The following is a 22,842-nucleotide window of genomic DNA, read 5'->3' on the forward strand; positions in this document are numbered from 1 at the left end:
TCCTATCCTACCTATCAATATGCATGTTTTCTCGACTGGCACGTTTCCTCTCCTGGAAAAGGAATAGTTGCGTGCTCGATAAAAATCGTATCTTTTGCGGGCATTTCAGCTCACTCGAAATCCACAACCGTTATTCGCATTAGTTGTAAAGTGCAGAGTTCCACATTCTGAAATGATTCAATTCTCCCCCCCCCCACAAAAAAGAGAAAGACCTGGAACTCGTCACGCTAAGTCGTAGGCAAGCAGTTTTTATGATCAGTAATAAAATATAGCCAAATGTTTTCAAAAGACGTTGTGTAAACTGCATGTTGTGCACAAATTATTAACCCCCTGTCCCCAAAGCAGTAAAATAAGATCGGCATCAGTGCTCTTTTAAGATTATATTCAGATTTTATGTTTTGCCTTTTTTGTACACAGATTTTTGAAAACACATAGGGCCTATTGAACAGAATGTCCTGCAAAACTGATTATTTAGCAAATTTCAATTAGGATTTGACAGAATTGTCCACCTAAACAATGAAACAAACTCTACTGAGGTACTACTGTGCAATTTTTTATGTGCTTGCGAAACTCTTACAGCCTGGTAATCTGTCATATGTTCATGAGGTGTGTTTCATATCGATAAGAAAATTTGATGCTTTGTATCAAGTTTCAATTTATTCCTAGGTACTGGCGAGCGATTCGCTGAGCTGTAACTTTAGCCACTCGCTCTGAATATACAGTATAAGGATTTTGCACCAATATAGTGCAAAGTTCACGCTTCCATGACTCGGTTATGAGTATCGTTTTCATAAGTCAACAAGGAAATACAACACATGGAAACATTTGAAGTACTGTAAATGGCGTTCAGCTGCAGCGTGAAAACAACTTGCATTGCTTAGCTAGGCTCTCATTGTTCACGATTTTAATTAAGAAGAATAGAAATTCTTGAGTAAACCAGGAAATGTTTCGTGGCTGCAGCCGCGGGATGATTTTCAGACTAGTAGTTCAGGGAGAGATCATGAATAATCATGAGTAAAAATTGTAAGTTATTGGGGAACAAATTTCAATTTTGGTTTCATGGCTGTTGGGTCTTCGTTCGTATTAAATCATTATAAATCAGCATTATTCCGGGTCATTGTGCACTGCAGTTCGGGTTTCTACCATTCGGCTAGATTCCGATTATTTCTGTCTCCAGCAGGGACATATGGTTCTTGATAATTTCTGTTTCAGTCTTCCGGTTTTCTCAAAACGCAGCGAATCCGACCTAATAATACCCCTAGATCGTTACCAACAAGAACATCTGTATGGATAGATCGGTCTAATCGTGGCAAGGGTAACTCATGCATTTTTGAACCAACCTGACTTTAAATAAGGTAAATTTAAATGGTTGGTTGATCGTTTCCTTGTATCGTTTCCTTGCTGTTCAAGGGCATTTTCAATTGAAGTTTGAGGTAGTTATTACGCCCCGAACTTCGAATCTTTTCAAGGGTCGATGCGTGTTTGTTTTCTTTTCTCAGACACTTCTGTGCAACTGCGTGCAGTGTATGGAACTGCGCGACATTCCTTTTTGGTTAGTTGCATTGAGAATTGCATTTTCAGCATAAAACTGTAAAGGTCTATTTTATAGACAACTGAGGGAGCTGTACGATTCACAGTCATTATGACTGACAATTGCTGTGTTCATGCAAACGTTTTCTCCCTCACACAAAATATATTGGTACGATTCAAATGAGTTGGTCCTCATGATCTGACGATTTGTAAGTTAAATGTCCCGCGTATAAATCAGCTAGATGTGTTGAAAAGCCACATACGGTCAGGTTTGAGCAAAACATAAAAATAATGGTCCTTATTCCTGCCACGGTTGCTTTCGTAACAGTTGAAGACTGTAGTCCTTTGAAAAGTCCAGAATCAGAATTATACAGTCATTTGCAAAAGTTTAGGACCACCCATAGAAAATGCATTATTCTGAAGGAGAACCAAACTTAACCCAATCAATCATGGCAACATATGTTTATTTTCAATGTGTAACCTTGGTACCGTGGTTGAACATTTGTGACTACATTTCCATGATTTGACATGTTAACAGTCTAATATTCAATGTGCCCTCCCTTATTTCTGACTGCTTAGACTGGCTTTCTTACCCATGCTGCCTTACAGACAAAATGTCATACAAGACCTGCCTTTGCAAATAATTTCATTCAAATGGGTATATAGCACTACACTGATGTTTTGCACCACTGTAAAATCATGTTAAGTAATCATTCAGTGAGACAATGTAATGCAAGCCCAGTGACAGAAATACTAATAAATTCAAGGTGGTCTTAAACTTCTGCAAATGACTGTAGTTGTTGGCTTTGGCTTGTGGCTTTTGGAATTTCCAAGGTCCGTGATCGCATTTCGAGGAAACCACTGTGAAATTGCTGTTCAAATTTCTTGACTTTACAAACAAAATGGTCAGCCACGGCGGTCAAATTTGGATTTCACATCAATGAGTTTTGCGGTATCTTTAACGGACAGAACAGACAGGGTCTCCATAGGGAGAGAGGCAATTAATTCTAAAAGCATTTATGGAAAAGATGCCGCCATCGTCGGCATCAGGTAATGCTTTTACGTTAGTTCACAAGATTAAAAACGAGTCCGTGGTCATCTCTTTTATGAGTTATTTCAGTCATATATCCAGGGGGTTCGAAATTCCCCAGTCAAACCTGTCGCCTTCGTTGTTTGCTATTCGAAAAAAAAGATAAAAATCGCGCAAGTCCCGGAAAGCCGAGCCTAAACTTAGAACTGCCGGGAAATTCCAACTTTTGTGAGGGCATGGTTGACAAACAAGGAAGTAGAGAGATTCGAGTCCGATACAAGTCAAAGGGTGATGGTGTACTCAGAAAGTTGATTATACCAGGAAAGCAATGCGCATGACAAATGCCGGGGACGATAACGAGCTCCAGTTTGGAAACTCAATTGACTTCAGTGGTTCTTTGTCACTTTTCGAAGGGGGGGGGCTATACTGTGTCATGCGATAAATAGTCATTGAAGGCTGCCTAACGCCAATCAGGTCATTGCGTTCAGTAATGCATTCCGAGAATTGCAAAATTTCCCACACCACGTTCTATACAGACTATATATAACATGTACATGTACACTTGAAAGATAAGCATATGCAGCTATGCTGAGTCACGGAGCGGCACGCTAGCAGCATATCCTTTCGTTCCTTTGTACAATCTGCGTACACAGTGTGCGTATCAATTCGAACTGAGCAACTTTGAAAAAAGGGCCGAGTATATCTCTTTTTTGATACGGTGAACGCAGGATAGCATCACATGACGGGGGTTGCAAAACTCGTTCCCCGATGACCTTGAAAGGCATTGCACGTGCCTGGGATTTCCGTAGACCTACTGGATTGCCAAACTGCCCACGAATAGTTGGGAATCCCCGGTATGTCGTTTGCGTCAACAGGTCAGCGGAACAATAAGCCAACAAGGTCCCATGACCCTACACCGCAAGTACACCGCGGGTGTACGGTGCGTGTACATGTAGATGTACATGTACAACTGCACAGTGCTTTGCCTCTGTATCTCTGATATACCTTAGTGTGGGTCGCATGAGGTTGAATATTACGATAGCCTACTTGTCAAATAACGTTATTTGCCACACGTTATACGATCATCGTGTTTCATTAATTAACAGTCAAATTAGCTATTCTTCTAGCCACATATACTGCTGACCATGTCTAAGGCGTCGGTTATCTTAAACGCATTTTTCCCACCCTTTTCTCAGCCTTTGTATCTACAGCTCAGTGGCTATAACTGGATCAGGTTTCGAGTACAAAGTAAGAAAAAATATAAGCCTGCATGTACAGAATATTGCCTACTCAGGTAAAAACACGTCCGTTTTGTGTTTACTATTCGCAATGGGTTTATTCCTTTTTACGTCTTTTAATATCTTGGAAAGGAGCTTAGAAAACGACGATGGCATGTGCACCTCTTTCATCGAGCTCGATTTTTGTGTGCAATTGAATTTCCAATATGGTATGTACATGTACATAGTACAAAAACCTTTACACATTAGAGGTCTCCCAAAAGCCCTGCTGCGGAGGAGGTCGGGGTTTTTCCAAGTTTCAAGTTATGCCTGAGGCTGGAGCTATTTTAACACACACGTGATTCTGAGCACCTTATAGCATGTGGGATTCAGAAGTTGGGGTTTTCCGAGCACGGCAGCGATATTCCTTTTTTTTTTAATTTTCATATTATCATTTTATTTATTTTAGCTTTGAAAAACTGGTGTCCAGTTAAATGGTTTCAAAGTAGAATGCACCGAAACACAATTTCATTTTCAGTGCATCTGTCTGTACAAACTGCGCTGTTGACCGCCCATTTCTTTAAAAAACGTTTGACAGTTGAATTAGAATACTAGTCGTCATCACTAGGCCTATACCTTAGGCACGAAAGGGCGGGTATATGTGAAAATGACATGATATTTTACCATTTAATTTTTTCACTATTTTAAAATACGGTAATTAACCATTTTGTCAAGCTTCTCTAAGCAATGCATTTTTTTTCTGAATTGCATCAGTGATGTCTGAGACAGGCATTGCTAGCGTTTTCATGAAGAGACACGAACATGCCCTGTCCCACCTGTCCCACTTGTTCACTAAACCCCACCGCCTTGCTGAAAGGCATTGAACTAGGTCAAACAAGATATTTGTTTTTACGAAATCTTACACGGGCGTCTTTTAAAAATAATTACTATTTAAGGAGAGTCTCAAAAGTCGAGAGCCGGCGTTCGAGGTCCCTTGGAAAGTTCTTGTTCGGAACACCGTTTGTCCTTTGGAATACAGTATTCCTGTGTGGTGTTCTTGGAGTCTGCCTGACGTAGAAACACCGCGTTCCCACCAGAGCGCTCATAACTAGATATTGACAGGATAGGGGCGTAATTTGACCATTGCAAAGTTGTAAATACGCTTCTGACCTTCTGACACTTAAAGTCTTCTGTTTGCAGCTGTAAAAGTATGCATGATACCATGGTGGACACTGTGTCGACTCTCTCAAATGTATCCAACCCATTTTCTGCAGACCGTGGTGTCTCGAGCTCGTTAGTTTTGGCGTAATAAAACGCGTGCACGTGTTGACGATGATCTCAAAAGAAATTTATTGCTCGAAATACTATGATACAATAGTTATAAGAAAATGTCATTTCCATTGTGGAGAACGGCTTGGAGCTTAATGGTTGCATCAGAAAGTACCCCACTTAATACCCTTGTCAGTCCCAAGATCGGTTTTTACAGCCTGCAGTAAATTAAAACTGCTGACAGTGGATTCTCTGACAGACAAAATTTATTGCTCTTGTGCTACACTTTTATGTGTCGTAGGCCTATATAGTAAAGGGCAAGTGGAATAAATGGCAACGTAAGATAGTTGGTTCGCGAAAGAGTTTTACCGTGCTTTTCTTTTACGGATGATTGTCGAGCAAAATAGTTTGCAAAAGTGGCTGCGTTCCTGTCGGTAAGTTCTTCGTTGCGTCTACTCGCCAAATCACAACTGAAAAATGCATGCTCATTTAGCTGTTTCTGATAAGGGTGTGAGGCCTGTCCCTATTTTGTGAGATTGCAGCTCTCCGGCATGCCTTGTCAAGAAGGCCCCTAAAACAGGTTCACTTTGTAGTTTGAAAGCTTATTGTTCAAAGTCATAAAAAAAGGTTTCTGTATCATTTTAATTGTTTTTCCGTATCATCTCCAGAGGTTTTATGTATACCCGATTTGTTGATTCACATGCTTATAAGCAGAGCCTACACAGGTGAGTCTTCTTGCATCACCCGACTCCTGGAATTGGTGGGAATTCCCAAGTGCCCTGGAAATTCCCGGCCCGACTCTGCAACAACCGGTTCCCTTGTGATGTCAGTTCTATTTCCGTCTGCCTTTGTTGAACGTTTTGCATCTACAGAGGGAAGGAAAAGGAAACTAAAAATCCGGGGTATGTGTGACGACATCGGTAGTCTATATAAAGCGTGAGTGGGGATGCCGAAGAGCCATAGAAACAGTAGTACGGGAAGATTGCACGACGGTAGCCGGCTCTGCCACGGTAAAAAAAAAAAGACAAAAACAAAACAAAAAATAAAATAAAAAAAATAACCCAAAAAGAAAGAAAAGAAGAAAAAAAAAAGAAAAAAAAAAGACTGCATTGCTGCTTCAAATATGAATTCCTACTGAAGTTCCGTGAACCGTCTGATTGTAGTCTCAGTCACGAGGAGGTCCACCATGAAGCACTCCAAGATGATTCTTCTGAGTGTTGGGCTGCTGTTCTCAGTCGGTAAGTTCTAAAGCCTGATAAGGAAAGCTATATAGCCATGGCTGGCCTACTGCGCCACATAAATCTTAACCACCAAGAGCCGGGTTATTTTGGCCCATTCCACAGCCAGGTAGGGCGGAATACGCCTTAAATCTAATCTAAGCTGTGCCATACTTTTGTGTTTGTTTTTAACCGTCATGCGCGTAAGAACACTCCTTATCATTATGAGTGTGAAGTTTGAACTAAATCAAATCTATGGTTTTGCTTTACGGTCATTTGAAGTTCAAGGCTACATGGGTGCCAGCCCGCGTGTATTGAGCTGCGCAGTGAAAAGTACGGTGCACAGTTTTGGCTAACCCGTCTCGGAAAATGCGTGCTGCGCAGTACAGTGTTATTATTGTTTTTAACAAAATTGGTGTAGAGAAAATGCAGGCAAGGAGTTACTCTAAAACTCTGAAAGGCTCAGCTCCTGAAAAACTGGGACTAGATCAAAAGAAAACAACCGAAAGGTGCGGGGATTCCACTCCCGGCTCTTTTAGGGTTAAATAAACCGTGTGATCAGGTTGAAATCGTTCATTGATAGTGCATCGGTGTACTATCAAGGGACCATGCAATATAATTACATTTATTCTAATAAAATCCTTGAAATTGTATTTTTTTGTTTCAGTCAAACTTGTTTCCAATTTTACTTTCCTTTTTTATATTTGGAGTCATTTTGATTTGTATGCTAATATGAATTTGCATGGCAAAAATGTGATGAAATCCGAGGAACTGATCCTTAGTGAAATAATTGGCGTACAAAATTGCTAGATGCTTAATACTTCGCTTTCGAAGTTTTCTATTTCCTTTAGCAGTTTGTTGTATTAGTATATACGACAACAATCCAGCCTGCAATTGTGTCTCAGAAGTTTATACTTTACTTAATTCCAAAGAAAGTTTCAAACGGTTCCATACATTAAAGGAGAAATTTAATACGCAAAATGAATGCGTCAGAGACAACTCGTTTCATCGTTCCTTGAATGTTGTACAGCGTCATTACGTCAACCTACCTCCCTGCTGCGTTGCAGTGTTATTTACGCCCTCTACGGCTTGCACATGTCAATGTGTATACTAACGGCTATTGGGCCGTCCGCGGTTGTCCGTACGCATGACATGCCGACTTTCAGACCCTGTCCCTCCGGTAGGCATGGCGTACGCAGTGGTACTAACCCCCTGCACCTTCGTTTTGTACATACTTTATGGACCGCCCCTTTCCTGAATGATTGGCAAATTTCAAACAAAACTCTTTGAACAATCGGTTTGAAGAATGTTGAAACAGTATGTCTTCAATGACACTTACTTCCAAGCAAGATTTCTGGGGCTGGAATGTGACTGCTTAAAATGATCTCATGTGTCGTGTTATTTGGTATTTATTCATCTCTCAGTTTTGCTCTGCGCTTTTGCTCTGCCCTGCGCCACTTCATCCCCAGTTCTCTTCCTGATTTCACGTCTCAAGATTGACCATCGTCTCAATGCTGTAGGCCTAACACTGCAGATAATCATTCCCACCTGGAGAGTGTTTTGTTAGTAATCAGGTTGTGGCAGATTGTGGATGCCTGTGATTGTCGCGGTGCTGGCTCACTGATTGAAGTGTTGTTGTGGGACCAACGCGTTGCAACGGTTGGAGGTGACGGGTTGAGGTAGTTGGGGTGGCGATTTGGGTTGATGATAGCGTCAGGTGGAGGGCTGGAATGGTTGGGTTCATGGTGCCTGTGCAGTGGTGCTAGTAGGGGGGGGACAATGATGCCACACCTTGAGTGTCACTGACTTTATTAAACGATCTTTGTTGATAATTGTTCACTTTTAGCCTGGGCTATTCCGGTCTCCGACTCCAGCGCCCCTCCACCTCCACCAATCATCGTTCCCGTAGTAACCAATTACATCACCACAGAGGTGCAAACGCTGGCCCAGGATGCAAGCATCACTTTCATTGGTCAACTCTGCGAGCAGTACAAAGGCATGGGGGTACAGGTGACCGTTCTGCTCAACAACAACCCCGACTGGGACCCTTCCGTCGGCGTTTTGTATTACTACGTAGTTGATGACCCAAATAAGGTAATAATATTCTCCAGTGATTCCGGTATTTTAGAAAGGCAAACACATTCCAAAACTATACGGTACGCGGGCAGGTTGGCTGAAGGTACCTTTCCATATGTACATTTTTGGGCTGCGTTGCGTACACGATGCGTTCACTTTCACGGACACAAAAATCGCCACCATCAACATAATGCGTGTGGGTTGAGTTCGCTGGTCGGGAGGGATTGTGACGGATACGCAACGCTTGGCGCAAAATGTTGACGCGCGTATGGAAAGATCCTTTTACAAGTAACTGCGCTGAAAAGACAGACCACATTCGTGCCTTGCTGTGCCTGAATGGGCTCGGCAGTGCTTCATTTGGGCTGATCGACTGCTAGAACACCGATTTAGCTCACTCGGGGAGAACAAATGCCTTTTCTACTGCATCAAAATGGTTTAGTTGTGTGTTAGTCCGTGAGAGAAACTTACTTAAAATACCCTTAACCCGCAAGAAAGGACGGCTGTACGTTAATATCCCCATAGCTTGTGTTTGCCTTCGTCACTTCAGTACGCTGTGTAAACAGTGGGCGTAGCTAGGATTTTACGGGGGGGGGGCGAAAGGGGCACCAGCATCTTATGGGGGCACCAGCTTTCAGTGGTGTCTTTTTGTGGGCAAGCGTTTGTTAGCCGTATTCATTGTCAATTCGTCCATTTTTAGGGGGGCAGGTGGGGGCACTTGGGCACCGGGCATTTATAGGGGCACGTCACCCCCCCTCCACCCCCGTGGCTACGCCCCTGTTTGTTAATTGGCTTGTTAAGTCAGATGGAATTCTTTTCACTGTGGGGGGACCTGGTATGTGCTTATACGTTTGCAGGGCAGTTCTGCAGCGCTTTGCAACAACTCCCCTGGCGGTTCACCTCAGGCCAACTGTACCGTGAAAGCCTGGCCTAGCAACGGGGACATCTACATCAAAGGACACGCCGGCCAGTCAGAGGCCATCTCCTTCACGCTGTCTGTTGTGATCAGACCAAAGGTAAGAGGAGAGAAGGAGAGAACTTGGAAACGAATGGAAAAAAGTCTGAAGCCGGGCCTAATTTTCTTGTGTATTGTTTTGTTATTGATGTTTTCCTCGTTCACCTTATCATATGCTGACCACGATATAGAATCAGATCAGAGACAAAATGAACAACCAAGCAAATGAACAATGACCATGAATGATTTATATTAATACAACTATTTAATATGCAAATAGGCAAGCAAAGGAGGGGCCAGCATCAAACCAAGACCTTTCTCCTTCATCAAACCACCTTTGCGGAATCTGGGCGGGACTCCCAGCGCCAACAACCTCACCGTCTACCTGTCGGAGGTCGTGACCCTCACCGCCACCCAACCGCTGGGCTACCACAAGAAGGCGCTGTTGGCCTTCACTTTCTGCCCGACCCCTCAGACGGGCACGCGCTACGAGGTACAGAGCACGACTTCAGCCACTGACGGGCGGAGCTCCTACGCGTCCTACATATGCGACAAGCTTCCCTGTGTGGTGAGTTCCAGAAAAACTTCTTGTGTATTCGGCTCATATATCACTTAGGGGTTTGGGGTTGTTGAGGCTGCGCAGTATTGCGCAGTACCGGTCTAATAAAGAGATGTCGCTTGTGGTCCATCTGCTATAGTCACGGCAACTGGAAAGAGGGGGCGTACTTTTTGAAAGGACAGCGGATTTTCGGTTTCCTTTAGTTTTGTTTTCGCCGGGGTTTGTTGTCTTCAATGAGACTCGGGATGAATGTGCTTTCCAAGCCCTTTCTTCATATAATGTTCAGTATCACTGAGAATGCGCAACGTTGACATCCAGTAAGCTTATCCAACCCTTGTTAGGACAACAGGGAAGAGTACAAAATGCTTCGACCCTAGAATTCGTGAAAGAATTCGTGAAATAATTTCCTGGTATTTATTATAAACATCTGTTTCTTGGTTTTTTTTTCTTCCTCGGATAAACAGGTTGACGGTGAAAATGTCATCGCGCACAACGGACGGCAGTTGCCTAGCAACATCGTCCGAACGGGATCAGGCACCTGGAAAACGCTGTACGCCCTCATCGTGTGTTGGGGAGGTGTCTGGAATCCCCCCAAGGACGAATACATCGGTCACTTTATATTCAACGCTCACATAATGTAATGCAGCTCCCTCGCTTGGGCACCCACCGCAAGAATAATGGCCGTATGACTTTTTGAGGGGCAGGCCATTATTTGTCTTTTTCGCATGATACTAAAAGTTGCTTAAAAGTCTTGTGAAATGCGCCCGAATGAAGTGTCCCAAACGCATTCTCCTTCAGCCCATTTCAGCTACACTATGTCGTGCATTGAAACACCAAATTATAATAACCGCGCGCACGCATGCGCTGTGTCAACGCTTACGCGTGCCGGGCCGAATGAGCCAATTCGGTATTCCACTAGTGCCTGCTTTGAACAAAGCACGGCCGAGATCACCCAGACCTGACCATAGAGTTGTTCAGTTGCGTTCATACTTGGACTCGTGCGCGTGCTTGGTTCCCCATCAGACTCGCTTTTGTTTGATTTTATTGTTTTATTTTTCTGTTTTGTTTTAAGTGTCGAGCTTTCTCATTAGCAACGAACTGAAAATCAGTTTCCCAAAAATGCGTCTTCAGACACAGCGTGGGACATGAACTTCTAAAATGATTTCACAGGGAGTTAAGTATCCTTAAACAGAGCATGCTTTCCAACAGTTACTTTTTAATATAGCTTCAAAAGCTTGTGTAAAATTTGGAAATATGATACTTACGAACTGTATGGTTCTTGGCAGTGCTCACAACGTGTAAGAGTTGTTACTTTCTCGCCAAACATGAAAAAGCGTTAATGCTTTCAATTTTTTTTTTAAATGGCACACTCTGAGTATTACGATTTCAGTTTTGAGCTTGATGACATTTGTGTCGATGTATGCATACGTTTAAAAAATGTTAATCGACGCATTTGTTTCAGAATTTACTTAGAATTTAATGTTCCTTTAGTAGGAGCATAGCTTTTCACACTCATTTGTAATAAGTTGAAGAATGTTTTGCAATTAAATTAGCTTTTACCTTTTGCTGTACCCATTCTGTAGTCGTTAGATACTGTGTATTTCATTTATGACATTTAACATACAACAAGGCAATAACATGTGACGGGAAACAGTTTAAGGGAAAAAAACAAATATCGTGTCAATTACCCCCGAAACATGTCGGCCGTGGTAATTGTGAAGTGAACCCGAATGCAAATTTAAACGGGTGCTAGGAACAAACACTCCCTGGAGGTTGCCAGACCACGAGTTAGTTCTGTCAGTGATAGTTATCGTTTATTATCAACTGTTGAAGGCCATTTGAGTGATTTCGATACAGTTTTGACTCTGGACAAGTTTAAATAAACTATTCGGAGAGTAATTCTAATATCTGTCCTATATGCGGGTGACATTTCTGTTGTTGTACGTAGTTTTTTGTGTTGTGTAATCATCATTTTATGATGCTTGTAACAAGAAAGTTAGTGCCATTTTGAAAATCGTAGCATGATTTCAGTCGTTGGATAGCTTCAATAACTTGCGCGTTGGACCGCACATCCTTAGACCTGGGCCCATGATACCCCCGTGTCAGGGTGGAGAAAACGTTTGCGGAAGTTGCAATGGCCTGCACTTGTAGGCCTACCAGTTGTTTTTTTTCTAGAAACACAGCTTTTTAGACTAAAATAGCAATTGATTTTAAGAAATAATTCTATGCATATAATGAAATGAATTTCAGGTTGAGTGTTCAGCGCGGCAGCTTCACTAAAACGCGAAAGAAACGTCCTCTCAAAGAGAGAAACCGTATCTATGGGGGATGGGAAAGGACATTAACACGGAAAAGCAATCACACGAATGAGCACAATTAACCCCCCCTGACAAAAAAGAGAACCAAGTGAAAATAAACACAAACGGCATATCCATAGGTTTGCCAACGTCACTTTCAACCACAAGCATTTACTTAGACTTAGGAATTAGAAATCGATAGCGTGGAATTTTCTCCCCCTTCTGTATAAACAAACATCATCCTCAAAAATAAAAAAATAAAAACGAAGAAAGCAACATTGACATAGACAACAAGCCTGTTTGAAGGAAGCCAATAAACGCAGCACGGAAGTCAGTTTGTAGTAGTTGTGAAAATTAGTTTATTACACCAACGGAGGTTTCCTGTTTAACTGTACTTAAGAAAGATACTTAGATATTCAGTTCTTTATTTTGTGTACCAGATGCATTTTACACGCAAAAAAAAAAGAAAAAACGTTGTTGGTTTATGTCTTAAAACTATCAATTTTGTGCCACAAGTATAGGATTCACTGTTATTGAAGCATCAACCAAGCATGTTATAGTGCTGCATCTCCTTCATCACTAAATAAATTTCGCTCATTTGCACAATAAACACTACACCATTTGTAACACCTCTTGAGATGTTGCACGAACGACGTAAGGAGCTTTGAGGTCATTACTGTAACAATCATTTAAATATTTTCGCAGTTTGTATTCTATTCAAAGAGCATTACCATCGTGATTAAAAATTGAATAATACTGACAATGTATAGATGGAAGTAAGCCAGATAGGATCACTCAGATTTCAAATTAGATTGAACTTTTCCGAGTAGAAATACGTGTTTATCAGCCATTACATCCAGAGATTACTGTCCGGACAGTTTTAATTAAAAGAAATGGTCACAATATCACTCACAAAACAAAAGCAGGTAGAACAGAATAGCCCATTTTTAATTCACCATACAATTTTTTACACACATGTAAAAATGAGCCTTTTAAATTCTCTGCATCACGCAGGAGATTGCTGCAACCAATCATATCTCTTGATGTTATTTAAATCTGAACAAGGCCTATTTCTTGCTCAATTTGAATTTACCCCACACTTACTTTTCCTTATGCCACTTTTCCTGTTCTTGGCCAGAATGTATTTTGTTTCACAGAATGTATAAGTCCCTATTTATATTAAATTTACACAATTAACATTTGACTTAGAAATACCATGCAGTGTGCAACATATTATTCAAAAGGACTAAGAGCTTTTATCGCCGATTCATACCGATGCATTTTTTTTGTTTTTGTTTTCCTTGTTTTTTAGTGCTATTTCCATTATCCCGATTTCAATTTCTCGGGGCCCACATTGTGTTTTCAGAAGCTCCAGCCCCTTCCAATTGGTAACTCTTGATATCCTCTGGCAATGGCTAATGCAGCGCCTGGTTCCAGCAGTGGTGGCGCTATTGCATGAGCACGGTAGCGACTTGCAGCTGGGAAGTCAACCATTTACATTTCCACATTATATACATGTACATATAGTGTTAGATGGCCCATGGCAGCCTGTAATTTCTCATGTAACGGAAAACAACTCCATGTTTCCAACACAGAGTGAAGGTTATGATCTGGAGCTGATTCAGTGACGCTTAATGTCTTCATTGTACAGCGCATTTGAACTTATCTATATACAATTTGCGCTTTATGAATGAATAAATTAATATCAATTATTATTATTATTATTTATCAACCTGTTTTAGCTCAGGTGTCAAAGGGTTAGTTTATAAGTCTAGTGCATTTTAGAGTAGTTTTAGAGCAAAGGTCAAAATGTACAAAGAAGCAGAATTTCAGAATGCTTTGATTTTCCCTCTAGCAGTTTTAAGGATATGTGATAGCGTTTTTGATACTTCAAAAATTCGTATTTCCTTCATGTGCCGTATTTTTTCCATTAACCTTAACACCATATTCAGACAATTTTTTAGAAAATAAACGGTATTCCAAAACTGGCTTGGATTAATTGAAGGACCTCCTGCTGCTGTCAAACTGTTTATCCAACACCACTAGGACACCGTACCTCAAAAGGCAATGTGCAGAGATGTGAAGTACATCAAACATAAACCTACAGTTTAATTCGACAACAGGAATTAGCAGCCTCTTTACTGTGGTGGCTCACCGTTGAAGGACCAGTGACACGTGCACATTACATGCCCCTTTAACTAATCCGCCCTGAGCTCAAGTGCACCCCCAATCGGCGAAAGAAAGACGGGTGGTTACAAGTGGGTTCTTGCATGCATGCGTTCTGCGTGTACGCAAAGACCATACAAGCTGGTATAAACGCGCGTCCTGCGTCAAACGCGCACATACTCGTGCGCTTATGGCGCACCTATTCGGTGAGTACCAAAAACAAAAACAAATACGATACGCCAAATGCACGCAAGTGTCAAGATCACGGACGTGTGAGTGCAATAGGCATATTGTTAAAGGGTCTCCTTGGATTATAAAGATAGTGCTGATTTCACCTATGTTGATATGCTATCATTTCTTATGCACTTCTTTAGCAAATCAGCTACAAGTGGAAAAGTAAGACGTACTAACTTCCTGCATCCTTTTCATCCAATTTGTGAGCATGTATCGAACGAAAATATGTTGAGTGTCAAAAGTCAATGCCTGTAGGCCGTAACCTTCGCGTTGAGGGGAAATAAGTCAAGTATGAAACGTGATTCTAGACCTCGAAGTTACATGTCGATTTCGACTATAGTGTTTTTAAATTAAACTCTTAGGGGAACTTGTTTGTACAATACAACTAACTACGAAGATCTGAGTAGTATCCACAGGGCTGCGATGAAGATGACAGTCTCTGCGCATGCGCAGTGTTGTGAGGATCCAGCACTCTTCCACGGCTCGAAGCTGGCTGTAACAGAAAATGACACGAGGAAAGTATTTGTGTTAGAAGGCATGCCAAGGACTACTTGAAAGGAAATTTCATTTAAACTTGTAAATTTGAATCATTTGAGTAAAGTTGAGCTAGGTAGTGCAGCACAAACTACCAGAAGTAGAATTCTTTAGAAGCGGTGCTATGTGGCACACATGCCCAAGTCGTTGCCTCTTGGACCAATATGTAATGTGACTTGCGTTTGGTACCTAAATATTTCGTGGAACCATGCACTGTCGTAATGGATAGAAAATGAAGTCTTGTTCTGCTCTTTCCCACATAGTCCTATGTAATTTGAAATAGAGCACAGTATACGGTGAAAGTGACCTTGTGTTCACAAATCTCTCTCTTTGGTTCCGCAATCAAAAATAATGTCTGCTTCCGGTCCTCTCCGATTCCCAGTTCTCACGAACTTGTCCTGTTTTGTTACAATTGTTTTTCATACTGTACTACCCTGAGTGTACATGTACACAACTGTTTGTGGACAAGGAAAACATGAAGTGAAAGAAAGTCATTCAATGGCGTCAGTATTTTTATGGTGTGCGAAGTTAACATATATCTTTTTCCCAATAGAGATATCTCTATTACTAATACAAATTCCTCTATTCCTAAAAGCCCCTGGCCCTCAAGATAATAGATTTTCAATTCCACACAAAACTTCGAGGGCGACCTGCTGACCTCAGAAGCGGAAACTTCGCTATTAGAGATATCTCTATCAGGAATAGAGATATCTCTATTAGGAACAGAGATATCTCTATTAGGAATAGAGATATCTCTTTCCGGGTTTAAACGTGAACTTTGCATGCCACATTTTTATTGTTATCACCATCCCTGCTCATTTGGCTCACACAGTCAATTGCCTTTACTGATTAGGGAGTGTACTACCCCGATGTTGCCGCTTCAGGCGCAAACTGCACAGTGCAATTACCGTATCCGCCACCACAGTTACCCCGTTTACTCCCGTTTGGTGAGAGGCTCGTGGGGGTAAAGGGACTCTCAACGGGTTACGACACCTGCTTGTTTTTGATCCACGACACTATCGGAGCTACAAGCCCTCTTTATTAGGCCACAGGTCCTAAGTAAATATTAATAAACGATGAGCATTTAAAAACAAAAAAATGAAAGAAAGAAACAGGAGACCAGAAATGCTGACGTGCAATGTATCACAGTGATATTTCTTTCGACTAAAAATGACAAAGTTGTAAAAAAAAAGTGCTTGGACAAAATGTGAGTCCTGCCGTGGTTACATCTTGGTGAGGGTCACACTTTGACGGGGCACGTTGTGAAGAAAAAAGGAAACATGCATAGCTATGATTATAATCCCTCACTATAAAATGGAGGATAGTGTTATACCTCGGTTTGCTGAAGCAGTAGTTAGTTCTGTCCGAAATGCAAGAAAGGGAATAAATAAACTGAATGATAACTATTTAGTCTGTTGACTCCACCATGCCAATAACATTGCAGTAAATGAGATGATAATTATAGAACCCAAACATTAAGAAGGCTTCCTTAAGTAGAGACATGATATTGGCTTCTAGTCAATCTTTGACTATGTTAAACTGTAAACATTTCTTCTTAACAGCAGTCTTGTGTCAAAAACAACAAACTTGATAAAAAGAAAACAAAAGCAAATCAAACAAAAACAAAACAAAATCCAAAAACACTAAACAATACGTAAAGCTCAAACAAAACAAACAAAAAAAAACAAAATAAATAGACAACAAAGAGACGGATAATTTAAAAACTATTGAGTAACCACAAATTAAAAACCAAACACCATACCTCTTACAGCAATCGTTTTCTTTGCGGCAGCTGTCGTTGTCAACCATGTATTGACTGCAACCGGCGAAAATGTGAGAAAAGGAAGTGAGCATACAAGCAAAGTCATTTGTGTTCGCGATCGGTGGATTCGAAAAAAGGCATATCAAAAGCCTACCTCTGCCAGGGTCAAGTTCGATCAGCGACAATTTCGTCGACCGCTGACTGACTTCCCTCGGTAACATAAGCCAGGCAACAACTTATCTCGATTGCTAGGCATGTCGACCTGTGGTGGACTGATCGTCTTGTCTCGTAATAGTTACTCTTACTGCTGTGGCACCAATCCTGCTCGTAGGTAATAAACGCGCGCGTTGAATACTGCATCTACCAACACGATGTTGTGACTTGTGTGACTGCGCGCCTCATTTTTTAAAAATGAGTATTCGCATGGGTGTGCTGCCATTGCAGTAGCAGGATCTCTTTGGCTCAGTCTATATTTGCCAAGGATCCTTGTAGAATTTAGCAGTTTTATCAGGCACTAGCGTTTAATCGTTGTGAGATCCGGATCTATTTTAAATTACCAGAGGTAAACCGTCGTGCAAAGTAAAACCTGCTGGGCGCATCCATGTTTGTGCGCCAGCCTTTAGGAAACTAATTCAACACCCACACGCCCTGGAATAGCGCTCTAGTGATTTAATATTGCTGTATTATGGGCCTACTGCTCTGTGAAATGTCCTGAGATAAACTGATAACGATCAAGTAACGAAAAAAAAGGATGTGTGCATACTGCGCATGAACAAAACACAAGCAGCCCATACCTGCTTTGCTACAGTTCTACTTGAATTTATTCAACAGAGGGCGTAGTTGAAACTCAATGGGTGTGCTTTAGCCATTTCGAAGAATGGCACTAAAGGGAAAGCAAAATAAATTCATTCAAAAACAGGCATCCTGAAATCAACCAAATACATTACAGATCACATGCATGTCAATCGAATACGTGGTAAGCCCTAATAAAATAGACGACTGCTTAAAAGCACTATGACATGAATCGACAAATCATCTAAACATGGCTATGAAGTGAGAAACAAGCTCGACACGATGCAAAATGATTGAGTAGGGCATGTACAAGAAATTAAAGCGTACCTTGCGACTTGCACTGACGATTTCTTTCAGTATTTGGTACTGCATTCGACAAACGGTCTTTCAAATAATCATACACGTAATTTGTGATTTGAGTTGATTGATCATAAAGAATGGTCACAAAGAAAACCGTAGAAAACCAACGCCGTAGATGTTTACCTACGGTGTCAGATTTCAACGGAGAAAAGCCTACAGGCAAATGATATCTCAACAGTATATTTCGTCGGTTTATGCAATGTTTGCTTGGTATTTTTTTTTTTTTTGGTCAGTGTAAGTCGCGCTGTTTACCTTGTGCAGTGCTGGAAGGTTTCTCTGTGCATGGTATGAATGAGTGCAGAAAACATAAAGTGTGAAAAACAAAACGGAGAGAGAGAAAAGAAAAAAAGATTGAAATGAAGCAGAAGGTCAAGTGAATGAAGGTCACCGAATGGGGGCGTGATGAGTGCATACGTAATAGCTGGAAAGACACCGTGAGAAAACAAACATACGCTGGAAGATCATGACATATACAGTTATAGTGACGGCTGTGTTGACTACATCGCTTAAGTTCACATCTTGAATGGGTTGGGCGTATACTGTTTAACCTTAAGGGAGCTGGGATATTTTGGCCCATCTCAAAGCTGGGGAAGGGGAGGGCAAATTCCCCCACCCCCCAGAACTGGGCTTGGCACGCCCGATTTTGTGGAAACTTAGCAAGCATATACAAAGTACACTCCTTATCAATACAAAAGGTGAAGTTCCAAATCAATTGGACCCACAGTGTTGTTTGGGTCATTTGAAATCCATGGCTATATGCGCGCAAGTACGCGTACATTGAGCACCGCAGTGGGAAATAATAAACATTTTTTACTGCCCCGTATCGGGAAAACGCGCGCTGTGTGAGAATAGTATGTTGGATTTTTGCAAAAAATGGTGTCGACACGACTTTAAAGATTCATTTCTAAATACGAATTATCCAACTAACGAAAAATCCACTGCGGGGATATCAGAAGAAAAAAAAAATGTCGAGGGGGCGGGCTCTTAAGCACCAACCAATCCAGATAATTATTTATTGATAATTTATAGCCTGGAAACCATTTGTTTTACTTTTACATTAGACAATTTGCTCTGCTATGCTTTCAGAATTTTATGTAAATTAAAAGTAGTCTCCTTTGAGCATTTAGTCTTTATCAGTAAATAAAAGTTTAAAAAAGACATTAAACAAATTGGGAAATGGCCAGAAATGGGAGCAAACACACTCACCCTGTGATGTGTTAAACGTGAATGTTACGCTGTCACCGTCGCCATATCGATTGTATCCCCGGAGAATGGCCACGTAGGGGACATTGGACTTAAGGTCACGGAGGACGTAAGATTGTCGAACCAGTTCCGGGTCATGGGGTATGTCAACCTCCAGGGGAGCCTCAGGGCTGTGGGAGAAGACCTTCTCTATCTCACCCATCTCGTTTTCCTGGAGGATTAACAACGATCAAAGTTGGGTATTTAAAAAAAAGTAATGGTCATTCGCGAACAAAGCACGCGAGCGTGAACTAGTTCGGCGCGTATGAGTCGGCGTACGTGATGCTTGATGTCAAACTGAAGCACGCACTACACGGGTACATTTTATTCCCATCTGGGCTGTCGAACAGATTGGAATGACATTGCAATCCTTTGAGAAGACTGTCAACCACAATTGTGGTCAATAGTGTGCATCCAATTAAATTAAATGAAAAATGCATTTTTTTTCCTTGTCTCACCTTTTTATGCATCTTCACAATCTTTCTCACGGTATGAAAATTGTTTGAAATCCTGTTGGAGTCCAGTGGTATTAGTAAACATTGACAAGTTTCCAAGCATTTCCTGAAGAGTTATGGGCGTTGTTGCTGAGACGTAAATCAAGGAAGACACTGCTTGGTTTACTTTTCATATTCATATTTTAAACTTCAATTTTGCCCGTTGAAAACATTTCTGAGAAAAAAAAGATGTTTACTGACTTAAATGCTAAATACTTCAACACAGCAATAAATTGCCAAAGAAATGGAAATTCACGATTGCAAAATATAAAACACTTTTGAGCAAAACAATACAGCATTGAGGTTCAGTGGATGACATCACAATGCCGCTCATGAATATATAAATTTGTATTAGCAATAAAAACAAAAAGTCCAAACTACAGATTAACAGAGCAAAACAAACATAGAAAATAATGTTAATGGCACGGAAAGGTGAAGAATGGTGTACTACACTGTCTCGTTCAGACCTCATCGATTCCTTTCCACCATTTCCCCTGTATGTATCTGATCAGCAAACAGGTCAACTTTGTTTCCAAATTAAGTTGTACAATAAAGCTCTGAAAAAGATTAGCTGTTTGGATAATCTTTAATCATAGGAAAGAGATGACTGTCTCGTGAAAATAAAGTACTAAAATGTTTGATTCAACACAGTCCCAGAGCATGTAGGGGGCCTAATCTTTCGACTACAGCCGTACATATACTGCAACATAATTTGTTCACTCTATCTATTCATTTATATTTCTTCACTAATTTTACTTGTTTGTCTAGTCTCACCTGAAACCACCAGCCATAGTATGACAACGTGTAGCCATCAATGGGCGTGTACCCTGCCATTCCCTGCAACTGCTGTGTGCGACTCCCCATGACCCAGACGAGCTTGTAAGAATGGCGCCGGGTGCCGACTGGATCGCTGACAATTTTCGGCTCGCGAAGACGGCCTTAATTAAATTAGAAACCAAGAAAGGAAGGTTGAATGTGACGTCAGTAAAGCGCTTTGCATTTTGGTGGTGGTGTATACGGGCCCCCTTTTTTTTTCATCGGTGAGATCGATTTTTCACGGCACGCCGGATACCCGTTAAATATCTCCTGAGCAACCACCAGAGAGGGCGCACCTGTGTTTTTGCGTTATTTTGAAACCTTTCTCCATTAATTACATGTACTTAATAACAAGCCTTTAAATCCAGTTTTAATTGGAGTCAAATAACTTGACTGATTTCCATAATTAGTACATTGTGGGGACCAGGAGTTAGTTTGTATTGAATGAGTGTGATTGGCCGTTGTATTGACACGTATACGCAGATTCTCTCGTTTGAGCTTTGCTCATTACGCGCAGGACGTCACTGAGTGACAGATAGGCACTTCTTCTACTAATCATGGCTTTACAGTTTTTCTTGCTTCATGTTTGTGATCATTTAGCTTTGGCAATTTATATTATTCGCCTATTATATGACCGATAAATGCGTACAGTGTACAGACCTTGTGTTCAGTTATAAAGAAGGAAAAGCAAAATATCCCAATAGCTTCTGGTCATTCATTGCATTGTGGGAAGAGCTCCATGATAATGTCTTCAACGCAGAGGAATTCGTCAGGGATCTTTAAGCGCGACAGGTCTTTACATTCAACGGCCGAAGGACGTATTGAGTATTTATGTAGTGATCGACCACGCCTCGCGTTGACCGTCGTTTCTCTGCGAGTAGGACTTTCCTAAACTTGCGACTTTTTACCCTCAATCCCAAATATGCTTCTTTCATTGAAGTAAATTGTCATTGCTTAGAAAAAGTGCAGCAGAAATTCATTCGGTATAACCGTTTCTTCGGCGTATCTGTGTGCAATATAGCGGCGTAATTACTGTTAAAAAAATCATGAAACATATAATGGATCATCTTCACACGTTCTTACCAAAAGAACTGTCATTCCCAATGTCTTCCTTACCGCTAACTTCAATCACATCTTCTGATGTTCCCAGCATGTTCGTGGCCTGGCATCTGTATACACCGTAGTCCGCCTCTGGATTCACACTCACGAGGACAAAACTATGCAGCGTTAAAAGAAAGGGGGTAAAAGAAGAAAAAAAGACCATCATGCCCGGCCCTGATTAATTCGCGACAATGCACAGGAACGCAGTGGGAGATTAAGACAGATTAATCATTAATTCATTTTTCGAAGCACCAGGTGAGTGTTTGGAGTGGAAAAGCAGGGAAGGTGCCAATTTCCAGTATCGGGGTAGTGGGAAATTGGAAGTTTATTTTGAAGCTGAAGCAAAGGCTGACATGAAATTCCGACGCAAATTAAGAACCAAACCAAAACACAAATATGACATTGAAATCAGTAAATCAAGAACCAGGAATGAAACAGGCGACTTTTCGGTGTAATCGGTAAAGGGGCTCTGTTTAGAGAGTTGCGGGGAAGAGGCCTTAATCCCCTGTGCAGTATCATGCGTGAATCCAATTTTGCTTAGGGCTTTTGAGTGAAATAACTCGATCAGTCAAACAAAGGAAGGGAATATGTGTTAAGTAAGAGTTCAGTGAAGATAACCAGCTCGCGGAAGACTTCATGGAAAGGTTTTTTTATCATGCGGTTTTTTATCATTTAATCACCAAACCAACTCGTATCAAACCCAACATTGCTGCATTAATAAACCAATCCTGATCTTAACACGACAGCTGTAATTCTTTGCTCCCACATTTCCGATCACAATTCCTTCTGTCAATTCACAACTTCCTGCCTTCAGAGCTGTAAGTCCTCTCCGAAAGCATTTCTTTCTAGAAATATTAACTTGGTTACTATCAGTTCATTCAAGCAAGTTGTTGCTAGTATTAATGGGAATAACGTATATCAGACTGAGGACGCAGATTCTGCTTACGACACCTTTCTTTCCATTTTTTTATATACCTGTAATCACCATTTTCATCTCAGCTCGAAAACAGTTCGGACTCCCAGTAATATTAAACCCTGGATTTTTGTCTCTTCAAAAATCGGCTGCATAGGCGTTTTCCTCGTAACCCGACGGCAGTAAATGAACAACGATATAAAACGTATCGCAATATGCTCACTACCACCATCCGTCTTACCAAAAAGAGATACTACGCTTGATCGAACAAAACATAATCT

At 41.2% G+C, this 22,842-nt stretch overlaps 2 protein-coding genes across 11 annotated transcripts in view; one reads left to right on the plus strand and one right to left on the minus strand.

Annotated features, from left to right (window-relative positions):
* The first annotated feature begins 5,987 nt into the window (after positions 1 to 5,987).
* Positions 5,988 to 11,755, plus strand: LOC110984987 (uncharacterized). Its single transcript, XM_087141822.1, has 6 exons — positions 5,988 to 6,136; positions 6,184 to 6,284; positions 8,110 to 8,357; positions 9,194 to 9,352; positions 9,572 to 9,859; positions 10,315 to 11,755. The coding sequence occupies exons 2-6, from the start codon at positions 6,233 to 6,235 to the stop codon at positions 10,489 to 10,491; spliced, it is 924 nt and encodes a 307-aa protein (XP_086997948.1). The 5' UTR covers positions 5,988 to 6,136; positions 6,184 to 6,232; the 3' UTR covers positions 10,492 to 11,755.
* Positions 11,756 to 12,482: 727 nt separating this feature from the next.
* The window catches only part of LOC110984986 (opioid-binding protein/cell adhesion molecule homolog), a 45,736-nt gene continuing 35,376 nt past the window's right edge, over positions 12,483 to 22,842 (minus strand). For 6 of the 10 annotated variants that reach the window (XM_087141813.1, XM_022245659.2, XM_022245658.2 and 3 more), the window contains 7 exons: positions 21,664 to 21,764; positions 20,506 to 20,669; positions 19,202 to 19,409; positions 18,248 to 18,271; positions 16,844 to 16,897; positions 16,415 to 16,441; positions 12,483 to 15,040 (listed from right to left, as the gene is read on the minus strand). In XM_087141813.1, the coding sequence (XP_086997939.1) occupies positions 14,937 to 15,040; positions 16,415 to 16,441; positions 16,844 to 16,897; positions 18,248 to 18,271; positions 19,202 to 19,409; positions 20,506 to 20,669; positions 21,664 to 21,764 (682 nt within the window). In that variant the 3' untranslated portion in view covers positions 12,483 to 14,936. The remainder of the gene's footprint in view (positions 15,041 to 16,414; positions 16,442 to 16,843; positions 16,898 to 18,247; positions 18,272 to 19,201; positions 19,410 to 20,505; positions 20,670 to 21,663; positions 21,765 to 22,842) is intronic. The other 4 variants (XM_087141820.1, XM_087141814.1, XM_087141815.1 and 1 more) reach the window with 3 other exon arrangements.

The sequence above is a fragment of the Acanthaster planci genome, linkage group LG10 (assembly GCF_054643075.1).
Source record: "Acanthaster planci isolate LZ-2023a linkage group LG10, COTS_SCS, whole genome shotgun sequence".
Lineage (NCBI taxonomy): Eukaryota > Metazoa > Echinodermata > Asteroidea > Valvatida > Acanthasteridae > Acanthaster > Acanthaster planci.

What these genes read in the sequence shown, in the direction of transcription:
- LOC110984987 (XM_087141822.1), top strand. Translation starts at nt 6,233, where the DNA reads ATGAAGCACTCCAAGATGATTCTTCTGAGTGTTGGGCTGCTGTTCTCA. An exon ending in TGGGCTGCTGTTCTCAGTCG is followed by an intron (nt 6,285 to 8,109) that starts GTAAGTTCTAAA and finishes GTTCACTTTTAG; the next exon opens with CCTGGGCTATTCCGGTCTCC. An exon ending in CTGTTGTGATCAGACCAAAG is followed by an intron (nt 9,353 to 9,571) that starts GTAAGAGGAGAG and finishes ATATGCAAATAG; the next exon opens with GCAAGCAAAGGAGGGGCCAG.